The sequence below is a fragment of the Sapajus apella genome, unplaced genomic scaffold (genome assembly GCF_009761245.1).
Source record: "Sapajus apella isolate SASKATOON/1434 unplaced genomic scaffold, GSC_monkey_1.0 scaffold74, whole genome shotgun sequence".
NCBI classification, from domain to species: Eukaryota; Metazoa; Chordata; class Mammalia; order Primates; family Cebidae; genus Sapajus; species Sapajus apella.
In genome coordinates, this window is record NW_022437014.1 from 10,032,470 (window position 1) to 10,054,205 (window position 21,736).

General features: G+C 54.6%; 1 protein-coding gene across 1 annotated transcript; it reads right to left on the reverse strand.

Annotated features, from left to right (window-relative positions):
- Positions 1-439: 439 nt before the first annotated feature.
- TYRO3 (TYRO3 protein tyrosine kinase) lies at positions 440-20,353 on the reverse strand. Its single transcript, XM_032251242.1, has 19 exons — positions 19,962-20,353; positions 18,055-18,238; positions 17,725-17,825; positions 16,664-16,834; positions 15,155-15,241; positions 14,395-14,510; positions 12,028-12,205; positions 11,214-11,359; positions 10,553-10,697; positions 9,322-9,451; positions 9,138-9,238; positions 8,778-8,873; positions 8,362-8,442; positions 7,792-7,884; positions 6,659-6,780; positions 6,114-6,223; positions 5,414-5,573; positions 5,069-5,205; positions 440-1,888 (listed from the first exon to the last, which is right to left on the reverse strand). The coding sequence occupies exons 1-19, from the start codon at positions 20,083-20,085 to the stop codon at positions 1,498-1,500; spliced, it is 2,673 nt and encodes an 890-aa protein (XP_032107133.1). The 5' UTR covers positions 20,086-20,353; the 3' UTR covers positions 440-1,497.
- Positions 20,354-21,736: the final 1,383 nt, after the last annotated feature.

Genomic DNA, 21,736 nt, shown 5'->3' on the forward strand with positions numbered 1-21,736 from the left:
CCCATCATTTAAAGATAACAGCTGATAACATTTTGGCATGTGTCTTTCCAGACTTTTCTCTATGTGGAGATGTTTCATTCTTGTGTTCTGGAAAAAAGTAAACATTTAAGAGACAAAGCTGGTGCCGGGCATGGTGGTTCATGCCTATAATCCCAGCACTTTGGGAGGAAGAGGCTGGGAGGAAGGATCACCTGAGATTAGGAGTTGGAGACCAGCTTGGCCAACATGGCGAAACCCCATCTCTACTAAAAATACAAAAATTAGCCGGGCGTGGTGATGCACCCCGTAATCCCAACTACTTGGGTGGCTGAGGCATGAGAATCGTTTGAACCTGGGAGGTAGAGGTTGCAGTGAGCTGAGATCACGCCATGTACTCCAGCCTGGGCAACAGAGTGAGACTCTGTCTCAAAAAAAAGAAAAAAAAAATGGAGACAAAACCTTAGGTCTTTAGTCTTCAATTTTATTTCTGTTTTAAACAGTAACTAAGAGCCTGAAAATGTCCCTAACAGCTAGGACCCGCCCCATGCATTCCAGGAGGCTTCCCCGCCAAGGCTGGGGTCCAGGCTCCAGGAACTCCCCCTCATCAGGCCTGATTTCTCTCTGGAGATGGGACAGAAGAGGCTCTCCAGTTAGAGGGGAAGTTGGCACTAAAGGTCACTGTTTAGAAGGATTGGGCTCAGACACAGCTGCCTTTGTTAGTCTTAGGGGATTTTGAGATTTGGTAGCATGCTCAGATTGTGGGAGTGCATGGAGAGGGGCTCCTGAACTCCTCTCCAGGCTCACTTACTCCTGGGCAAGCCTCATAGCACCCCTTCCTCTTGCCGGCTCAGCACGCTGCCTTTGGAAGAGGGGCACCAGATGCCTAGGTACTCCAGCATGCCTTTGTGTGACCGGGTCAGCTGCAGGGAAGCATGCTCCCCTCAACTTCTCCCGGCCTAGGCAGGGTGCGGAATCAGAAAGGTGATAAAGATTCAGACCTGAGATACCAACCCCTTACCAACCCTCACCTAATTACAAGGATATTACAAGGACATCACCTCTGTGTGACTTGGGGGGTATTTAAACCCCAAGCGTAGTAACAGCTGGGCCCCCAGGCTGGAGGCAGCTCAATGCATGCACTTAAGCAGCAGGGGCAGCTCAGCAGGAGGGTAGGGCCCACAGAGCTGGACCTACCCTCCCCGCACTGCCATCCACACCCATGGTAACCATGGAAACATAGCCACCCCGCTCCTGCCAGCTGCCTGGGTTCAAATAACCAGGACTGGCCCACTTCCATCAAGCCAAGGCCTAAACTGATACCAGGCTGGCCACAGAGTGGTTGCAGGAAGAACCGGGATTGAGTGATTTGGTCAGTCCGGGCTTCCCAGCACAGCTTGGGAGGACTACCACAGGAGCCTCCACACCCTGCTGTCTGGGCTGGGGTTAGACGGGGCTTAGTCAGCCAGCAGAGTGGCCAGCAGAGCCAGCCAAATGGCCCCGATGCCCTCTGCCTGTGGGCTAACAGCTACTGTGTGGCAGTAGCCCTTGCTGCAGCAGTAAAAGCCTCTGGGTGTCATTGATGGGACTTTCTGGCTGCTGCTCTGCCTGCCCTGGCTGCTCAGCCAGCCCTCCAGGGGTAAGGATGTACCGATAGTCACTGGGAACGCCACCCACTGCCCCCATGCCACTGCCATCCCCAGCCCCACTGTCGGGCTGATCCCCGCCAGGCAGCTCCAGGCTGCCCCCCGTGGCAGGCTCCTCAGCTCTCTGGATGTTGATGTATAAGGGATCCTGGCTGGCGGAGAGCACAGACAGCTGGCCCAGGATGTTCTCAAGTTCCATTCGCAGACAAGTGAAGCTTGGGCGCTGCTTGGGGTCAGCATTCCAGCACTGGTACATGAGATCATACCTGGGGTGGAAAGAAGCATTAGCGAAGGCAGCAGCCCTTCCCTCAAAAGCAGGGGCCCTTTCATCATATGGCACTAGGGTTTTTAAAAATTGTAATCCCTGGTGGGGCACAGCAGCTCACACCTGTAATCTCAACAGTTTGGGAGGCCAAGTGGGGAGGATTATTTGAGCTAAGCAGTTTGAGACCAGTATGGGCAACATGGCAAAACCCCGTCTCTACAATAACAAAAATAGCCGGGCTTGGTAGGCATGGCTAAAGTCCCAGCTACTCGGAAGGCTGAGGTGAGAAGATGACTTGCGCCAGGGAGGTCAAGGCTGTAGTGAGCCATGCTGACACCACTGCAGTCCAGCCTGGGTGACAGAGCGAGACCCTGGGTGGATCGCTTGAGGTCAGGAGTTCGAGACCAGCCTGGCCAACATGGTGGAACCCCATCTCTACTAAAAAATACAAAAATTAGACTGGTGTGGAAGTACATGCCTGTAATCCCAGCTACTTGGGAGGATGAGGCAGGAGAATCTCTTGAACCTGGGAGACAGAGGTTGCAAAGAGCCGAGATTGCTCCAGCCTAGGTGACAGAGCAAGACTCTGTCTCAAAATAGTAATAATAATAATAAAATCAATAAAAAATCCTCACTATTTGGGGCCAGGCGCCATATGTGGCTCATGCCTATAATCCCAGCATTTTGGGAGGCCAAGGCAGGCGGATCACGAGGTCAGGAGTTCAAGAACAGCCTGGCCAACATGAAACCCTGTATTTAAAAAAAAAAAAAAAAAATCCTCACTATTCATACACAACCTTTGAGTATCTGGAAAAAGCTTCCAGCTCTCCTCCTGACAGGAATGCGTTTTTACATACAATTTCAGGAACCTTACAAATTCCCTGAAGCCTGTCACTCAGGGTGCCCAAGGAATGCCTCAGGCCAAGGTTGAAAAATAAAAACCAAAAAACCTAATGGGAAGAGGCTGAAACCATGTCCAGCGAAAGCAACTGCCTGCTCTCTTGCCAATGTCCATGACAAGAGCCCCAAGCACTGCCTCAAACCCAGCACACCCAGCAGGGGCCTCTAATAACGGCAGGGATCATACCAGACACTGAGCAGGCCGTGGGAACAGGAATGGTCTGCGGCCGTGGGTACATGGCCAGACTGGGACACATTCCCAAGGCTGTGCTAGGAGCCAACTGGCATCTGTCCACCAGGCTGCCTGGGGGAGGCCAGTGCCCGCCCGCTCTCCATTGACAGCACCAGCCCCAGCTGGGAGGACGCTGTGCTGAGGTCTAGTCCCCACTGCCCATCAGAGCTTCTGCAGCTCCAGATTAGAACTGAGGCAGGCTGCAGCCACAGGGAGATGTGAGCTTCCCGCCCCTTGCCATGCCCTGAGCTCTGCTGAATGAACAGAAGGGGTAGGGCCTGGCTTGTGTACTCGAGATTTCCCCACTGTGCAAGGGAAGGATCCCACCATCGGGCTGAACCTTCCTCTGCCTGTCCATGACCTCAGCCTTCTCGAAGTCCAATCCCAGAGCAAGAAATGGAGTAGATTCTTTCTCTTATCACAGTGGCTCCACTCCCCCTGGTGCTCATGAAAGGTCCTCTGGGCTGGGCATGGTGGCTCACACCTGTAATCCCAGCATTTTGGGAGGCCAAGGCAGGTGGATGGCTTGAGCCCAGGAGCTCAAGGCCAGCTTGGTCAATATGGCGGAGCTCTGTCTCTACAAAAATATAAAAATTAGCCGGGTGTGGTGGCACTTGCCTGTAGTCCCAGCTACTCAGAAGGCTGGGGAGGGAGGATTACTTGAGCACAGATCACACCACTGCACTCTAGCCTGGGCGACACAGTGAGACCCTATATCAAAAAAATCAAAACAAAAAATACCCACAAAAGGTCATCTGTAGGCCTAGGGAGACCTTGGCTTGGATGGAGTGGGAATTTAATACCAGAACAGACAAACCACAGTTGCTGTCATTAAGAGTTGAGAATACATATTCTAAAATCACAAGGATCTAGGTTCAAATTCCAGCTCATTCACTTAATAGCTCTGTGACGTTGGTCAAGTTACTTAATCTCTCTAATCCTATTTTCTCATCTACAAAGTGGAGCTAAATAAGGGGGCAGTGGCTCACACCTGTAATCCCAGCACTTTGGGAGGCCACCTGAGGTCGGAATTCGAGATCAGCCTGACCAACATGGAGAAACTCTGTTTCTACTAAAAATACAAAAAAAAAAAAAATTAGCCAGGTGTAGTTGTGGGTGCCCGTAATCCCAGTTTCTTGGGAGGCTGAGGCAGGAGAATTGCCTGAACTCAGGAGGCAGAGGTTTTAGTGAGCTGAGATCTTGCCATTATACTCCAGCCTGGGCAACAAGAGTGAAACTCTTGTCTCAAAAAGAAAAAACACATAATAAGAGTCTCTTCCTCATCTGTTCAGAGGAAGATTACCTGAAGGAATGCCTAAATGCCCAGCTCATGTCAGTGACACTTCCCATAATCTTGTCACGGGGGTTCTTCTTATCACTCTAGCAAAGTGGGTGGTATCACTGCCTGCCCAGTCCTGAGGGCTTTGGGCTTGCAGAAAGAGGAGGCAGTTCCCTTTTCCAGAATCTCAGTTCTTTATCTTAGATTCCCTCCTCTCCCAGCCTCCCACCCGCTCTGCCTCCTCCCTTGCCAGGCAAGGAGAGGGATGAAGCGGCCTAGTTTTTTTCATGCCTTAGGAAGCCCCATCTGAGGGGGAGAGGAAGCTCAGCCTAGGAAGTTTTCTTAGACTAGCTAGGGTCTCCAGGACAAAGGTTGCATTCACTAGAGTAGAACAAATAAATAAAAATTCCAAAAAAACGAATTATGGGTGGGAAGGTGGCAGGGAAACCTCCCACACTTGTGCTCAGCACTGTGCCTTCTGCTCTTGGGGTTCCTGGTTCTCCCTACAAACTGGAGAAAAGAGACTGATAGACAAAGGCTAAAGCAAGAACTATGGGATGGGAAGGAGGAAGGAAAGAAAACAGGGAGGTGGTGGAGGAACAATGAGTGTGAGGTGGAGTGACATCTTCCAACTACAAGGATGTTGCATCAGAAAAACAAAGGTCCAGTTGAGGCTGTTAGTCTCCACTAGGCCAGCAGCTGTGGTGGCAGCCATCAGCTAAAACCCCAGGTCCCCCTTTCCTTCCAGAGCCCCTTCCCAGGATACTCACACGTCCTCCACACACTCCGGAGGCTGTTTCAGGCGGTTTCCGCCAATGAGGTAGTTGTAAATCTCAGCGTTTTCGATGCCAGCATATGGCGTCTGCCCACGTGTCATGATCTCCCACATGGTCACCCCGAAGGCCCACTGGGACAGAGTCAAAGTTGGGGGAGAAGCTGTCACTAGGCATCCTGGGCCAGGCAGAGCCATGGCTCTGAGGCAGGCACAGCCTGGGGCTCAGGGGCCTCATCACAGGACAGCCAAACCCGAGAATACACTTGGCTAGGCCCTTAAAGATCCTAAAGGTCTGCTCTCACACGAGTTCCCCCCAAGCTTCAGGGGCCACCCTGCTCACCACATCACTGTGCACAGTATACAGGTTGTCAGCCAGGCTCTCCAGCGCCAGCCACTTGACGGGCAATTTGGAGGCACAGCCCTGACGATAGTAGTCCCCGCTGTAGATCTTCCGGGAGAGTCCAAAGTCAGCCACACACACTGTCATGTCCTCTGCCAGCCTACAAGGGGTGTTGAGGGAGGGAGTCAGCCTTCCGCCATGCTCACAGCCCTATAAGAGCCAGGATATCTTTTTTTTTTTTTTAATTAAACGTTTATTTTTCTTTTTTAGGGATGGGGTATTGTCATGTTGCCCAGGCTGGAGTGCAGTGGCTATTCACAGGCGCGATCCCACTACTGATCAGCACGGGAGTTTTGACCTGCTCTGTTTCTGCCCTGGGTCGGTTCACCCCTCCTTAGGCAACCTGGTGGTCCCCGGCTCCTGGGACATCACCATATTGATGCAAAACTTAGTGGGGGCACCCAATCAGCATAGCGCATACAGCCCAGAACTCCTGGGCTCAAGGGATTTTCCCACCTCAGCCTCCTGAGTAGCTGGGACTGCAGGTACGCACCACTGCACCTGGCAAGGGCCAGGATATCTTTGCTCCCAAGATCTCCCCATGCATAGCAGATACTGTCCCAGGCAGGAGCCAACCATTAGCTAGCTCCTCTTGGCACCTGCTGCTGTCTCCCACTCCCACGCCCTCTAGAATTCATACATGCAATTCCGAGCAGCCAGGTCTCGGTGGATGAAGTTCCGAGAGCTCAGGTACTCCATGCCGCAGGCAATGTCCACCATGAACCGGATCAGGGTCTGGAGGGGTAGGTGCTGGTGGACAGACAGGGCAAGCTCAGGCTTCACCTGCCCACAAGCTGGGGCAGGATGGATGGGGTCCCTGGCCAGAGAGGCTGGAGACTGTCCCCAGAATCACTGGAACGAAGGAAAGGGATGGAGGGCCTTCCCAAGGCAAGGAAGCTTCGGGAAGCCTGAGAGGGAGCCTGGAAGCTAAGACTCTCTCAACCTGAGTCTCCACAAGTCCCTCCCCCTAGAAAGGTCCCTTGCCCAGTCCACAATTCTCAGCAGGGTTTTGTGAGAGACAAGGAAGCCTGCTAGATTAAAAGGATTTAAACTCAGAGCTCTCCTACTCCCATCCAGCTCCGTCAACCCTACCCAGCACGCCCCTCTCTGCCAGGGTCTCTATCCCTTTCCAGGCCCTGTGCTCCCACCCGTTTCCTCCTAGCCACCCCCACACCAGGCACTCACAAAGGGGTTCTCCCCAATCCGGGAGGCGAGCAGGAAGGCATGCAGATCCCCGTGCTTCATGAAGGGCAAGATGACCATGGGGATGGGGAGACGGCCTTTAGCCCTGCTCCGGAGGCTCACCCCTGGGACAAGGGACAGTCCGGAGCTGAGCACAGAAGGGTCAAGGGGCAGCTCAGGTGTCTGCATAAGTCCCCACCTGCTGGGTCCCATCTCTAGCTCTGGCTCTGCCACTTCTATTTTCATAGGTTCCATACTGGTCTGGGGACTACCCAGCAGGGACTCTGACTGCTCTCAGATCCCTGGAGCATCTTCTGTCCCCTTCCTTTCCTTCTCTGTCCACATAAGCAGTCTTTGTTTTTTCTGAAACAGTATCTCACTCTGTCATCTAGGCTGGAATGCAGGAGCCCAATCACGGCTCACTGCAGCCTCAGTGTCCTGGGCTCAAATGACCCTCCCACCTCAGCCTCCCAAGTAGCTGGACACAGGTGCACACCACCACGCCTAGCTAATTTTGGTATACGTGTGTGTGTGTGTGTGTGTGTGTGTTTTTGAGACAGAGTTCCACTCTGTCGCCCAGGCTGAAGTGCAGTGGCGTGATCTCAGCTCACTGCAACATCCGCCCCCTTGGTTCAAGCGGTTCTCCTTCCTCAGCCTCCTGAGTAGCTGGGACAACAGGCGTGAGCCACCACACCGGCTAATTTTTGTATTTTTAGTAGAGACGAGGTTTCACCATGTTGGCCAGGCTGGTCTTGCACTTCTGATCTCGTGATCTGCCCGCCTCTGCTTCCCAAAGTGCTGTGCCTTTGGGCCTTTTTTCTTTTTTCTTTTAATAGAGGTGGGCTGTTGCTATACTGCTCAGGCTGGTCTCAAACCCCTGGCCTCAAGCAGTTCTCCCACCTCAGCCTCCCAAAGTGCTGGGGTGACAGGCATGAGCCACCACGCCTGGCCCCACAGTCTTCACGTGCGGATCTTTGCTACTTCTCACCTCAGATTTCTGCCAGGACTGTCCTTGCTATTTTATCTATTTACTCACCAGGTGAGTCCAAACTTCTTTCCTACAGGCTACCCGCTCATGTGGGTAGGGCATACTGTTAGCCCTCTTCTCTATCTGCCTCCCCGCATAATGGGCTCACCAACAAGTTTGGCCACATGTGGATGGTCAAACTCCTTCATGCAAGCTGCTTCCCTGAGGAACTCTTCAATGTCGCTTGAGGCAATGATGTCAGCTAGGAGAAAGGGACGGGAAGGAGGGAATAAAACAAGATGTGCTCCTACATTTGACCCAGGACTCCCAGGTCTTGTCCTTAAGATCTCATAGGCTTCCCAGGGAGCCCAGGAATCAGCCCAGTCATGAGCAGGAGAAACCCCCAGGAGTGGTGCTATTCAGCAACTTGTCTACTTGCTAATGCCTTCCCTTCCCTTTGGTGTGGGCAGCCCAGCAGGTCAACCAACCATAGCTGTAATCACCCAAGAGGGAACTCAGAGGGCAGTCACTGCCGATGGCAGAGAGCAATGGCTGGGGCATGAATATGTGTGTTTGGGTTTATGCTTGTGAATTATTCATGTGGTAAAGACAGCATCCCAGTTAGTGCTGCCCAGCTCCTCTTGGAAAATCTAGGGGCAAAGTAGAGCCTTCTTCAGAGTCAGTCACCCCTCTTACCCTTCCACGTGATGCCCTCAGGCCACAGCTACCTGCCACTCACCTTTCAGCATCTTCACTGCCACTTTCACAAAGGAGCCATCCTCCTGCTTCAGCTGGGCCTCCCGCACTGAACCAAACTCTCCTAGAAACCAGTCCAAGTGAGGGAGTCTCCTTGACTCTCTGCTCCCTGACCGCTTCTCTCCCAAGTGACCCTCCATGGGGACACAGTCAGCAGACTCTGGGGGCACTGGAGAAGGCACCCTTGCCAGTAGCCAGAGCAGAGCATGCTGGGAGCAGCTCCTCAGCCCTCCCTGTCCCCAGCCACCATTCCACCCAAACGTCCCACACTCAGGAGTCTACAAGCATACCTTGTTTACCGGAGCCAACCCAGACCCACACCCTAAAAGTGACAGGGACAACCAAACACCTCCAGCTATGGCAAACCAGCCATGCCCATCCCTGCACAGCCCCACATACCTTTGCCCAACATCCGGCCCAAGGTGAACTGCTGCTCTGGGATGAGCACATCCTCCAGTTTTTCCTTCAGTTCATCGCTGATGCCCAAGCTGTCCACTGTGGGCAAAGAGTTTGTGGGAAAGAGGGATCTCTGATTCCTGATCCAAAACTCAGCCTGCCTCTTATACCCCAGACTCTGCCCTCAGAGCACAGACGTGAGTTAGGTCTCCCACGGCTGGGGTGGTGAGCTCCACACAGGCAGGTTTATGTGCCTGGGGCTCACTGACATTCAGACACAGCAGTGAAATTAATGAGTTAAAAGAACACAGATAGGCGCACAAGACAGCCCACTGTCCTTCCCATGATTTTCCCACCACTCACACGTGGCCTCGATGCGCTCAGGCCTTTCTCGATTGAAGGACCGGGCTGCCCGGAAGTGAACGGCTGGCTCTCCCCGGGCCATGACACTGTCAAAGGCTTGCCTAAAGGAAAACCCAGGACTTGGGGTCAGCTCCAAGGTCTTTTGTCATCATCTGCCTCTCCCTCCACATCCCTGCCCCCTTACCCAAACCGCGTCTCTTTCCGTCTCTTTCGAAGCAGGATGAGGGCCAGGGCAGCAGCTGTCACCAGGGCTGTTAGCACACCAAGGACCACAGGTACCCAGGATGTGCGGCTGTGAGGAGGGCCCTGGTGGCCTGTGGGAGGGAGGCACAGTGGCATGAGCTATGATGACACCACGGGGCCCCTTCAGAACTTTCCCAGGGTGGCCATCCAGCTGGGTCAAGGGGCTTCTCTAGGTCAATAAAGGTTCTGAGGGAAAGGGGCTCCAGAGGAAGACCCAGGAGCCCTTCCTACCTGGTCAGCGACAGGCCCTGGCTGTTGTGACCTAGAGTGTGACCATGCATTTCTATGCTCGTTCTGGGGCAGACAGAGGAGAATGAGATATAGTTTGCTTGAGACAGGGTCTTGTTCCGTTGCCCAGGTCAGAGTGCAGGGGCACACTAGAGATCACCGCAGCCTCAATCTCCCGGGCACAAGCACTCCTTCCACTTCAGCCTCCCACACAGCTGGGACTAGAGGTCCCAGATATAGTTTAAATACCAGTCCTGGCCTCAGCCTCTTCAGGCTGTCTGTGGGCTGATTAGGAGGCGAGGTGCTACCAGACTCCTCCCCCCAGTCGAGGTTGCCCTTGAGAACATCACACCTGGCTAATTTTTAAAATTTTCTGGTAGAGATAAGCTCTCACTTTGCTGCCCAGGGTGGCCATCTCCTGGACTCAAGCAATCCTCCAGCCTCAGCCTCCCAAAGTTGTGGGATTACAGGTATGAACCACCACTCCTGGCCTTATTTGTCTGTCTGTTTGTTTGTTTGTTTAGAGACAACAGTCTCAGTCTGTTGCAAAGGCTGGAGGGCAGTGGTGCGATCATAGCTCACTGCAGCCTCAAACACCTGGGCTCAAGCAATCCTCCTGCCTCAGCCTCTGGAGTAGCCACCACACCAGGCTAATTAGTTTTTTGAAATTTTTTAAAGAAACAGGGTCTTGTTATGTTGCCAGAGCTGGTCTCAAACTGCTGGCCTCAAGGGATCCCTCAACCTCCCAAAATGCTGGGATTACAGGCTTGAGCCACCATGCCCAGTCAAGATATAGTTTAAATACCAGTCCTGGCTTCAGCTTCTTCAGTCTGTCTGTGGGCTGATTAGGAGGCGAGGTGCTACCAGACTCCTCCCCCCAGTCTAGGCTGCCCTTGAGAATCTTGATCCCCTGAGCCTCTGTCCCTCTCCCCTACAGGCCTCACCTGCATGGTCATGAGAAGAGACCACCAGTGGCTGACTCCAGGGTCCACAGCCTACTGCATTGGAGACGCACACACGTATGATCAGGTCCTTTTGGGGATCCCAGCCTGTCAAATTGGCCCTGGTCCCCTCCACTGTCAGCTCATCCTGCAGCCAGGAAAAGCCCCCACCCCACACTGAGCCTGAGAAGGCCTCCAGCTGGGGCCTGAGGACAGAAAAAGGTCCAGCTGGGAGCATGGGAGTATAGGGGCACTGTGGGTTCAGGGGCTGAGGGAACACAACCTTCTGGGAGTCATCACATTCCTGCTTCAAGCTGCAGGGGCCTCTCCAGAACACAAACAAGGCTCAGTCCCAGAATGCACAGGTGGGGGATGGGAGCGGACTGCGCTGGGGACAAAGCCTTATCTGTGCCCTCCCCCAGCTCATGCAGGAATGTGCTTCCTGCTTTATTTACAAAGTGCACACAAGATGCAATCCTAACAGGAGACATAATCCTCTGAGAAGTGGAACTTGCAGAGGAGGGTGAGGAGGAAAGGATTCTCTGGGGCAGCGGGAGACCCAGACCCACCAACGACAACCATTTTGAAGTTCTTAAAGGCCTTAGAACCCTGAGGGCTGATACTCCAGGAGAGTGGAGAGAGGAGAGGGTTCTGTCTCTCTTACCTGGGTTCCATTGTCTTGAACCCAGGACAGTTTATAGGGTCCCAGGGGGCCTTCAAAAGGGCCCTCAGGGATCACTTCTTCCCACTCCAAGATGAGGCCTGAATCTGTGTGGATGGCATGGAGGTTTTGGGGAGCGCTGGCTGGAGCTGGAGCCAAAGAGAGAAGATTGCTAAGATCCTGCCCTTCCCACCGTCAAAATCCCATGCAGACCTTTGGAACCAACTCCCAAGAACTAAACAGCTCTGAGAGGCACAGATGGGGGCAGGGTTCACCTCCCAGCTCTGACTGCTCTCACCCACTGTGCTGGGGGAGGGGTAAGCAATGGGCAGGACAGGCAGCACCCCAGCTCGGCAGTGTTGCTCTTCATCACCATGGTTACTGCCTCTCTGCCTCATCCCTCACCACTCCCCTCTCACAGCTATGCCAGCCTCCTTGCAATTGCCAGAGAGCTGCAAGCAAGTTTCTGTCATAGGGTCTTTGCACTTGCTGTGCCTTCTTCTGGCAGTGATTTTCCCCCAGATATTTACATGCCTTCTTCTTTATCCTTCACACCCCACTCAGACCTTTTTAGGGACAGTTTCCTTAACCACCCGGGGGCACTCTTCATCAACCACATTATCTGATCTTTTCTAGTTTCCTTATCCGTTCCACCCACAAGAACTAGATACAAGGTAGTAAGTAGAGATATGCAGTAAATGTTTGCTGAAGGATGCCTGAACCTCCCTCTCCACCAGCACCATTCAGAACTCCAGCCAACATGGCCCCCGTCCCGGCTCCAGCCCTGCCCAGCCCCTCTGCTCTATGCAACCCTTACCTAGACCCTTGGTCTGGAAGGGCACCCAGTCAGCATAGGGAGAGGGCCCCAAGGCATTGGCACAGCGCACCCTGAGGCTGTAGTTGGTGGCAGGCACCAGGTCCCGGAGCAGGCAGGTAAAGGGGGGCACAGGGACCACAACAGCCAGGACTTCCCAGCCTCCTGGGGCCTGTGTAACCTATAGAAAAGCACAAAACTAATGTAGGGGAGAGCCTGTGAGAGACGAAAGATGAGAAGGGTATAGTTATGGGTGCCTGAATTAATGCTTCCTCTATCAGCAAACACTTGCAACCCACCCCCTCCCATCTGCCCCTACCCCAGTCATACACCAGGTTCCACACCTTCATGCCTTTGCAAATGCTGTTCCTTTCACTTGGAATGACCTGCTCTTCCCAGCAAAGCCCTACTCATCCTTTAAGACTCAGCGCAAATATCATTTTCTTGGTGAAAGCCTTTATCAACCACTCTGGGAACTCTTGTCCTTTTGTACTTGGTGCGAAACTGTTAGGGCATTTACCACTTATTGTGCCTGTTTACATGCCATGCCAAAGTTCCAGAGCTTCTGAAGCTCAGAGAAACTAGGAGCCTAGGGGCACTATGAACCAGACCCTCATCTTACATTTTCGGGGCCCAGGGCAAGACTACAAATAGACATCCATGTACTATATGGCTAAATATTTAAACACTGTGAATCAGCTAACAAACTAGTAAAAAGTTTCTATCTTAACATTTTGACCAGTAAACCTTCAAAACAACCTGGAAAATCAGGTTTGCATTTATGACTCTCCAAATCCCTGGAGTCCCAAGTCAGAATGAGGCAGCACTAGAACAGCTGGCCTGAAGCCAAGCTCTGCACCATGAGGGGCCTCATGTGCACAGGCATGAACAATGCTGACTGCAAAGCCAAGCTCCATTCCCATCCCCCTCATGACTGGCTGCCCCTTGGGCTTAGAGGTGCTCATATCACTCTGTGGTCCATCCTTGGGAGGATGGACTAGGGAAGAGGCCGACATGGGCCCCGGAAGCAGACTTGGGGCCATTAAGGCAAGAGATCCTGAATATCTAGAGCACAGTATGACAGTGAGGAGGTCCTTGCCATCTGAATGGGCATGTCCTCTTGGCCCTGCAGGCTCTTTGCCGGGGGCAAAGGATGTGGCCAAAGGAGAGCCAGAGTAAGATCTTCCTTTTTTTCTCTCTCTAAAGACAAGATCTTGCCCTGTCACTCAGGCTGGAGTGCAGTGGCACAATCTCAGCTCACTGCAGCCTTGACTTCTCAGACTCAAATGATCCTCCCACTCCAGCCTCCTGAATAGTTAGGACTACAGGCACATGCCACTATGCCTGGATAATTTTTGTATTTTTTTATAGAGGCAGGGTTTTGCCATTTTGCCCAAGCTGGTCTTGAACTCCCAGGCTCAAGCAATCCACCTGCCTCAGCCTCCCAAAGTGCTGGGATTACAGGCATGAGCCACTGTTTCCCCACCTGAGTAGCGTTCTCTAAATGATGAAGCCCAGAGCAGGGGCCTCTTCTGCCCAGGGGAACTGCCCAGAAGAGTTTTGAAAGGTACTTATTAAATGGTTTTTGAGTAAACGGATGAAAATGAGCAAGCCTGCATTGCTTCTTGTTTTTAGTATCGCCTCACCCAGCTTTTCCACTCTCCGAGGCTTAGGGCCCCTCCTGGTCTTCTCTTTCACTTGAGTGGGGATTGGGGGGTGAGGTGGAGCATGACAGCGTGAGTATCAGCGAAGGTCTGAGCTCTCAACTAAGTTAGAAAAACTTGGCCAGGTGCATTGGTTCACGCCTGTGATACCAGCGTTTTGGTAGGCTGAGGCAGGCAGATCACTTGAAGTCAGGAGTTTGAGACCACCATGGCTAACATAATGAACTACCAGTCTCTACTAAAAATACAAAAAAAAAATTAGCCAGGCATGGTGGCAGGTGCCTATAATCTCAGCTACTCAGGAGGCTGAGGCAGGAGAATCACTTGAACCTGGGAGGTGGAGATTGCAGTGAACTGAGATGGTGCCATGCACTCCAGCCTGGGCAACAGAGTGAGACCCTGTCTTAAAAAAAAAGGAAAAAGAAAGAGAGAGAGAGAGAAAGACTCTTCCAGGTACCACAAATCTGCTCTAGTGATCTGCTTTCCAACCTGAAGAATGCATGAATTTGAGCCAATCTGCAAAATCTCTTAGTTGCCACAGCATCCCATTATAACAGACAGCGGTCTCTGCTCTTACTGCTAAGGAGCAGCACCTGAGAAGGGCTGCAGACCAAGCCCGAGCAGCTGTCTAGTGAGTGTGATACCCATGTCAACAAAATGCTGACTATGCAGCCAGAACGAACATCACCGGGCCCGAAGAGCCTACCTGAACTGTACAGGATTGCAGCAGGGCTCGGCCATCCGCACCTGGCATCCAGGCCACACTAGCATTGCTGCTGGAAAGCTTTGTCACGGTGATGTTGAAGGGGGCTGCAGGCAGTGCTGTGGATGGGGACTCAGAATCAGTGCCCAATAGGGATATGAGCAGACGGAGCAGGAGGCATGGGAGTCAAGCCTTGAGTCTCTCTGAGGGTCCAGGGCATCCCCAACGTAAAGACGGCTACTTTACTTAGCACTCCCAGGACCACACTGATACACAAACAAGCAGCCAGCAGTGTACAGCTGCTCGCACCTGGGAGAGTGCCTGGGCTGTGGTGGGAAGAGACAGGCAGCTGCCCTGCAGCCACAGCCGGGCTCCCGCAGACACTCTCTCCCTCCCGCTCTCTCTGTGCACCAGCCCTCTGGGTCTCCTCCATCCAGTGCGAGCCTGTTTTCCCCACCCCCATCCACTCACAGGGAGGAGCAGAAACAAGGCTGGGCCTTGACCATCTCCTGCTGCCTCCCTCCCTCCCAAGGACTCTGCTTCGTGATGGGAAATCTGCTGTGACGTCAGGATTCTATTCTAAGCTCAGCCACGCAGGGTCTCAGGTGCTCCCACTAGGAATGGGAGCTATGCCAATTAACCCCTTGCTCCCTAGATCCCAGTAGGACCAAGGGGAGCTGGAACACCGAACAATTCTAACTACAGGACAGCTCCTGGGAATGCCCGTGGCCTCATCCCCCTTCCTCCCCACCAGCCCTCCTACCTTGTAGGTGAACAGTGGCTGTGCGAGAAGAGGCCAGGCCTTTTAGGTTGTGAGCTTCACAGGAAAACATGGTGTTCTGGGTCACCCCTGGGGCCAGAAAACCTCAGTCAGCTCCCCAAGTAGCAGCCCCCACTCAGTGCGGGATTAGGAAAGGGGAATACTCAGGCTCTGGTCTAAACATCCTTAAATCCCTGCAGCCAAAGGAATGGGCTGGACAGCGAGGCACAGTGAAATGAACAGGGATGCTAGAGGCTGGTGAGCCTGGAGGGGGCTCTGTTTCCTCATCTCTTAAATGGGAGAATTGTGAGACTCATGTAACGTGTGTCAAGCGCACAGCATGCAATAACGTTATAACACCCTCCCGCCTCCATCCCATCTCCCACACACAGCACAAGTTGCCTCCCTTTTCTGGTCACACTTTTATTGCGCATACCAGAGTGAGCCCTTCTGTTTGCTCTGTGCCCCTTCGGGGTTGTTATTTGCAGACTCTCTGCCTTGCAGTGGTTCTCAGCTCTTTCTGCACGTGTCTTGTCTCCCCATTTATACTCAGTTATTTGGCTTCTATTTCCTTTGTATTCCCGCTGTCCCCTGTGGTGCCTAGCACAGTGTGGTGTGGAGTAGGAGTTCAGTGAGTGCTTATTACCAGGCTGCCTGCCTGAGGGTCCCAACCACGCACATCTGGAAGGAAGGGAACCCAACCTCCTCTCTAATCTGCTCCAACTCAGGTCCTCCTGAAGGGGACCTGCCCTTGCCTCATAGCCCACCTCTTCTCAAGATTCAAATTGCCGGGGAACCTAGCTCAGCCTCCATTTCCTGGCACCTTCCAGCACATGAGACCCATCTTTTTTGCCCAGTTCAAGCCTCAACCAGAAACAGTATACTTTGTTTCACAAATAAGCAAGCCTTACGAGCATGTGAGGGTATGTGTCCAAGAAACTTGGGGCCCAGGTGGCTGTGCAGGTGTGACTGTGCAGAGGTACAGGCAGACACAGTTTGGGAAAACGTCTGGAGATTTTTGGAACGCGACATTAGGGGAGGAGGCCCTGTATCTTTGTGCTAACCTCCCCCTACCCCTTCTCTCTCCTGCCTCTCCCCTCTCTGCAGCCGGAGAGTCTTGTCTTCTCAGTGTCTGCCAGATACTCCTCCCTAGCTCTGCGTGGGCTGGTTTCTGGCTCCTTCCCTTGGGAGGGGCGGGGGATGGGTGCCCCTGGTCTCGTACAATTCATCTCCAAGGGCCAGCTGTGCATGGCCTGGACTGCTGTGAACCAAAGACAGAGGCCCCACACCCTCCTTAAGCACACACAGCAGGATCACCACTAATCAGCCCACCCGGCCAGCCTAGCACACCTAACTAATGAGCTTAGTAAGGGTGCAGCTCACGTCCCCAGACACTGGGGCTTGCTCTGGACACTCACAGCCGCAAACTCAGTGGCTGAAACTCTGCCAGCTTCAGTGCCCTCGAGGACCCAGCTCCTTCTCCACTCCAAGCCCCCTTCTGGGGCTGCTCACCTGTTACATTTAAAACAGATGGAGAGGGAGCGGGTCCCCCGATTTTCGTAGTTCCTCTCCACCAGACAATGGTAACAGGTTCAGGGGGACCCACAGCCTCACAAGACAGTTGGAAAGGGGCATTGGGTGGCACTGCAAGATCTTTTGGCTCCACTGTGAAAAATGGCACACCTAGGAGAGAAGGGGAGTGAGGAGTGAGCCTTGCCACCCTTGGCTTCCTACTGTGCAAATCACAAGTCTGTTTACATCTGAAGTCCTCCACACAGAAGGTTCCCAGAGGCCCCTTATGATTAGGACAACAGCAGAACAGGAACCTAGCTTATGAGGTAGGCGGTGCTTCTATTTTTTAGCCTCCTTAGGAATTTTCTTCTTTTGAGATTGTGGGGGGCGGGTTTCTCTATGTTGCCCAGGCTGGCCTGGAACTCCTGGGGGCTCAAGTGATCCTCTTGCCTTAGCCTCCAGAGTAGCTGGGACTACAGGCGCACGCCACCACACCTGGCACCTTGGATGCACCTTCCATGCTGCCCCCTTAGCCATAGCAGATTTAGACAACTCTTCTTGCAGTAAGAGGAGACTGGGATAGAGAGCTGGGGGAGGGGTATGAAACTCAGGGGAGTGGGTGGGAGTTTCAGCAGAGTTCTGCTGCCAGGCCCAGCTCCCATTCAGGGCCCTTTGTTACTTTCTTAGTCACTTTGTTTTCCTGGGCTGAAAAGCTCTGAGCTCCCGCAGCTGCAGAGCCTTCCTCCCCTCCCCCAGCTGGCCAGGCCACTTGGCAGAACAGGGTCCAGTCCCAGATGGGTGCTTGAAGCTTGTTGCTCAAGCAACAGAAACAGACTGCTCCCCACAAGTTGTGGATCCCAGTTGCCCCCTTGGTTCTCAGATACCCAACTCCAACTGGTAGGGTCTTTTGATGTCTGGAGTGGGCCTAGAGCCTGGACAGTCAGGCCCCACAGAGCAGTGGGGGAGCCCTGCATCCACAGAGTTCTCTGCTGCAGAGGTATGGTCACCAGCAGACAGCACGTGCTCCAGGCCAACATGCCCATATGGCTCTGCCTCCTCACCTTCTACCGTGAGCCACACTGGCTGGGAGATCTCGGTTTCACCCCCATCCTCCACCTGGCACCAGTACCGGCCCGCATCAGAGCGCTCCACTGACTTCAGGCTGTGGAAACAGGATACCAGGCTTACTTCCCAGGGTCAAGGGGGCAGCTCTGCCGGGCAAACTTGATGGGTTCAGCCTGCCCTCCCTTCTGGAAAGTCCCACAGGTAGCCACATAAAAAAATCCACAAACCTCTGAGCATCAAGTGAGGCCCCCAGCTCCCAATCCCCAAGGAAAAAGCACAGCCTGCCCCCTGCCTGGCAGCCCACACCTTCCCCCACAGGCCTGCACCTGAGGAAGCCAATCCAGTGCTGCTCACTGACGGGGATGTACAACTGGTCCAAGTGCTGGACCACAGCCCCATCCTTCACCCATTGGATATCAGGCTCCTCCATCCCCTCCACGCTGCAGTTGAGCTTCACCGGCTGCCCCTGAGACACTGTCAGCTTCACTGGGGCTCCCATGAGCTTCAGACCTGAGGAGTGGAAGGAACATGTGTCACCTTGAGAGGAACTCTGTCTCTGTAAACAGTTCCCATTCTCTTCCAGAACGTAGCTTCTGTGTCAGGCAGAGGGCTCTTTCTTAGCCAAAGTCAAGGAAGCAGAGGTAAGGCAGTGTGGGAGGGAAGGTGGCTGGACCTGGGCTAGGGCAAGGGGCATGGCAAGCTCTCCAAGTTCCCTCCAGTTCTAAGGACCTCTTCCCCATATCCTCCTGCTGAGACCAGACAGCAAAAGGAAGGCAGGCTGGGATGAAATGACGGGGCGTTACCCTACTGGGGCGGGCATTGCCCTAAGAATGATTGCTGCACCCAACTAGTGCAACAGGCTGCCAGCTCTCCACCCAAGGTGTCAGCCCAGACCCTGTACTGCTGCCAGCACCCTCTGCACCCAACCTTACCAAATGGAGCAGGGCTGAAGAAGGGAAGGAGGGGGTGCTCCCCTGAAGTGGAGAACATATGGCTGCAAAACCACGTCAGATCAAACACATGGCAGCCTTCCTGGCAGCCATCCGCTCTATTAATACCTGAATGTGGGCAGGGGCGGGTGCTAGGAAGGTGGGAGGCAGAAGGGAGGGCTGGGGCCCTGAGCAGGGAGCCTAAGACCCCTGAGCCACTGCCACACCAACAGGGGCCACTCTTTGGAACTTGCGCATGCACACACACACACACACACACACACACACACACACACACTGGCACCTCTCCTGGCTTCCCGGCGCGTTTTTAAGCAGAGAGAGGGGCAGGTCACGTATCTGCATAAATCCAGCCCTGCTTCTTCTTGTCCTTTGCTGTGCGACTCTAGGCACTAAAGTCGTGGGCTCCCTGGGCATCAGGTCCACACCTTTCAGCTTGTAAATACTTGTCACCCGTTTCCCTTCCCTTCCCTGAGAGACTGATATGGCAGGGAACGCTGTCTCAAGAGAAGATGCCAGCCAGGTGGCTGCTGTCCTGGCCTGTGGCTCTTCTCTGCTCCCTTCACCCTCTCAGGACCAGTCACAGGACAGAGGGGCTGGCCTCCCGCTCTCTATGAGCCCAGCAGTCACCGAGGTTTGGGGTGGGAACTTGGAGAGCACCGTGCTGCATGGAACGCTCTTGTCACCAGCAAATGCTTCAGTGGCTATGTGGGAACACAAGGCTAACCCCTCCCAAAGACCAGCAACCTGGCCCCAGCCCATCCTCTCCAAGGTTCTGCTTTCAGGAAGCTCAGAAGGCACAGGAACTCGAGTGTGCCCGTTTGCTTTTTGTGACTGGGCACCCTCACAGCCCCTGTTCCTAAATGGTATCAGGGTGGCCTTTGGGTGCTCAGCCCCGGCCCGTGTGGTTTCTGAGCCGGACCTTCGTGTGCAGGGCAGGTGGAATGGGGTCCCCAGAACTGGGAAGAAGGAATCTAACAGCTGGGAACATCGAGGCGGGAAAATGCAGTCCCAAACTCTCCCCGCTGACCACACAGCCCATACCCCGCTCCCTTCCCTTCCACCCCGCCACGAGAGCCCAGAGTGCCAGAAAGTTGGGGGTGGGGGCCCGCAGGGAGATCTGGCGGCGAGCACCCCGCAGCGCGCCCTGACCCGGCCCCGAGCCACGGCCTTCGGCTCCGGACCCCCACCCCGACTCCCCCCCGCCAGGCCCACCCCAAGCTCCGATCCCCGACCGCGCCCCTCCGCAGCCCCCAGCTTCCCCCGCCTCTCGGGCCAGCCCCTACCTGCGGCTGCGGACTCGGGGAGCAGCAGAGAAGCCAGAGCCGCCAGCAGCAGCCCCAGCCGCGGAGGCAGCGGCAGCGGCAGCGGAGGGAGCCCCGGCCGCCCCATGCTCCGCCTCAGCGCCATCGGCGGCGACGCCGCACCATGCCGGGCCGGGTCCGCGAGCGAGGAGGGAGGACGGGGAGGAGGAGGAGGAGGTGGGAAGGGAGCGGGAGAGAGGAGGGCTGCGGGAGGGGCTGAGGCCGCCCGTGGGGCGGCGCTGGGGAGAGCGCCTCCGAGACTCGCGTCCGCCTCCCGCCGCGATCGCCGCCGTCAGCAGCGCTGGGTCCCCGGGGCCGCTCCCGGGCCACCGCGATCCTTCCACTGCCGTCGCCGCCGTCGCCGCCGCTGATTCATGTTCTTCGCGGAGCCGCCGCCTCCTCCCAGCCCGCCCGCAGCCCGAGCTTGTACCGCCCCCCCGCGGAGCCCCAGCGGCTCGCTCCGAGCCCGAACCCCGGCCAGCGCCGCAGACCCCCGCAGCCCCGCCGGCACCCCGGCCCCGGCCGCCCCCAGGCCGAACCCGAGGATATGGCTCGGCCCCCAGGATGGGGCTCCCCGGCCACGCCCCTCCTTTCCCTAAAAGCGCTCCAGCATCTTTTCCATCCTAGCGCTCCGGAGTCTTCCCTCAAAACCCCGATGGCAGCCCCTACCACACCCCAACTTTTGTTCGGACTGTGATCCCAGAATCTAGCACCCCCTAGGACTTAAGAGCACCTTAATCCCCTAGACACTCCCATCTATCAGGCCGCCTGAAACTGCCGTGACCCAGGGCTCCCCCAACAGGATCTGCTAGCATCCCTTCGTCCCTCACTTTCATTGAGCCGTTCACCCCAAATTCCCATATTCATGCATGTCCTATTGCCATGCCTTTATCTCCAAGTCCCTCCTACCTGAAAATGCCCATTTTCTCCAGCCCCACTTGCAGTATGTTTTCCAACTTGGGTCTTGAGTTTCCCAAGATCTTGGTAATCCCCAGGTTTTACCTAATATATATCCCCACCGCTACACTACACAGGCCAAAGCCCAGTTGCCCTTATCTTTTTGGGCTGTCATTTTTCCTAGTTGCTTCCCCTGCTTCTACCCCTTTTCCTAGGACCTGCTGTGAAAGTTGGCTGTGTCGTCACATTGTCCAATTAAACATTAGCTATTATGAGTAGACCACCTTCCGCACCATAGGCACTCCATAAATAAATAGGCAGATGCCTGTTAAATGAATGAATAATTGCCTCAGAGCCTGCCCCACAACCAGTAATCATGGGGGTGGCCTTGCCCACAGACATCCTGTCGGGCACCTGCGGAGCCGGTTCCAAACCAAGCCTACCAAGTGTGCTCCTCCCCTTGCCCTTGCCTCTCTGCCTGCCCCCTGGAACCCCCTCCAGAGGTCCTGGGTGGAGAGGAGGGACCAGCCACTCAGTCCCGGTTGCCGCAGGCTCACTGGATCTTTTCAGGGATTCTCCTGAGCAGCAGCGGCCTGCCTCTTCTTCCACTTGGCCCCAGCAGTGCTTGTTTATTAATTACGCTAATGATAACTGCAGCAGGGTTGGCAGCAGCCTGAGACCCAGCTGGGGGCGCCCCCAGGCGGCAGCAAGAGAGACTCTGGAGGCACTATCAAGACATGGATAGCAGGGGCCAGATGTCTCTTTTCTTTTCTTTTCCTTTTTTTTTTTTTTTTCTTTTTTGAGACGGAGTCTTGCTCTGTCACCAGGTTGGAGTGCAGTGGCCGGACCTCAGCTCACTG

Coding starts and splice junctions, on each gene's coding strand:
- TYRO3 (XM_032251242.1), bottom strand. CDS start 20,085: ATGGCGCTGAGGCGGAGCATGGGGCGGCCGGGGCTCCCTCCGCTGCCG. Junction 8,443..8,777: donor GGGCCGGATGTTGGGCAAAG/GTATGTGGGGCT, acceptor ACTGGTTTCTAG/GAGAGTTTGGTTCAGTGCGG. Junction 1,889..5,068: donor CCGGAGTGTGTGGAGGACGT/GTGAGTATCCTG, acceptor TTTCCACCCCAG/GTATGATCTCATGTACCAGT.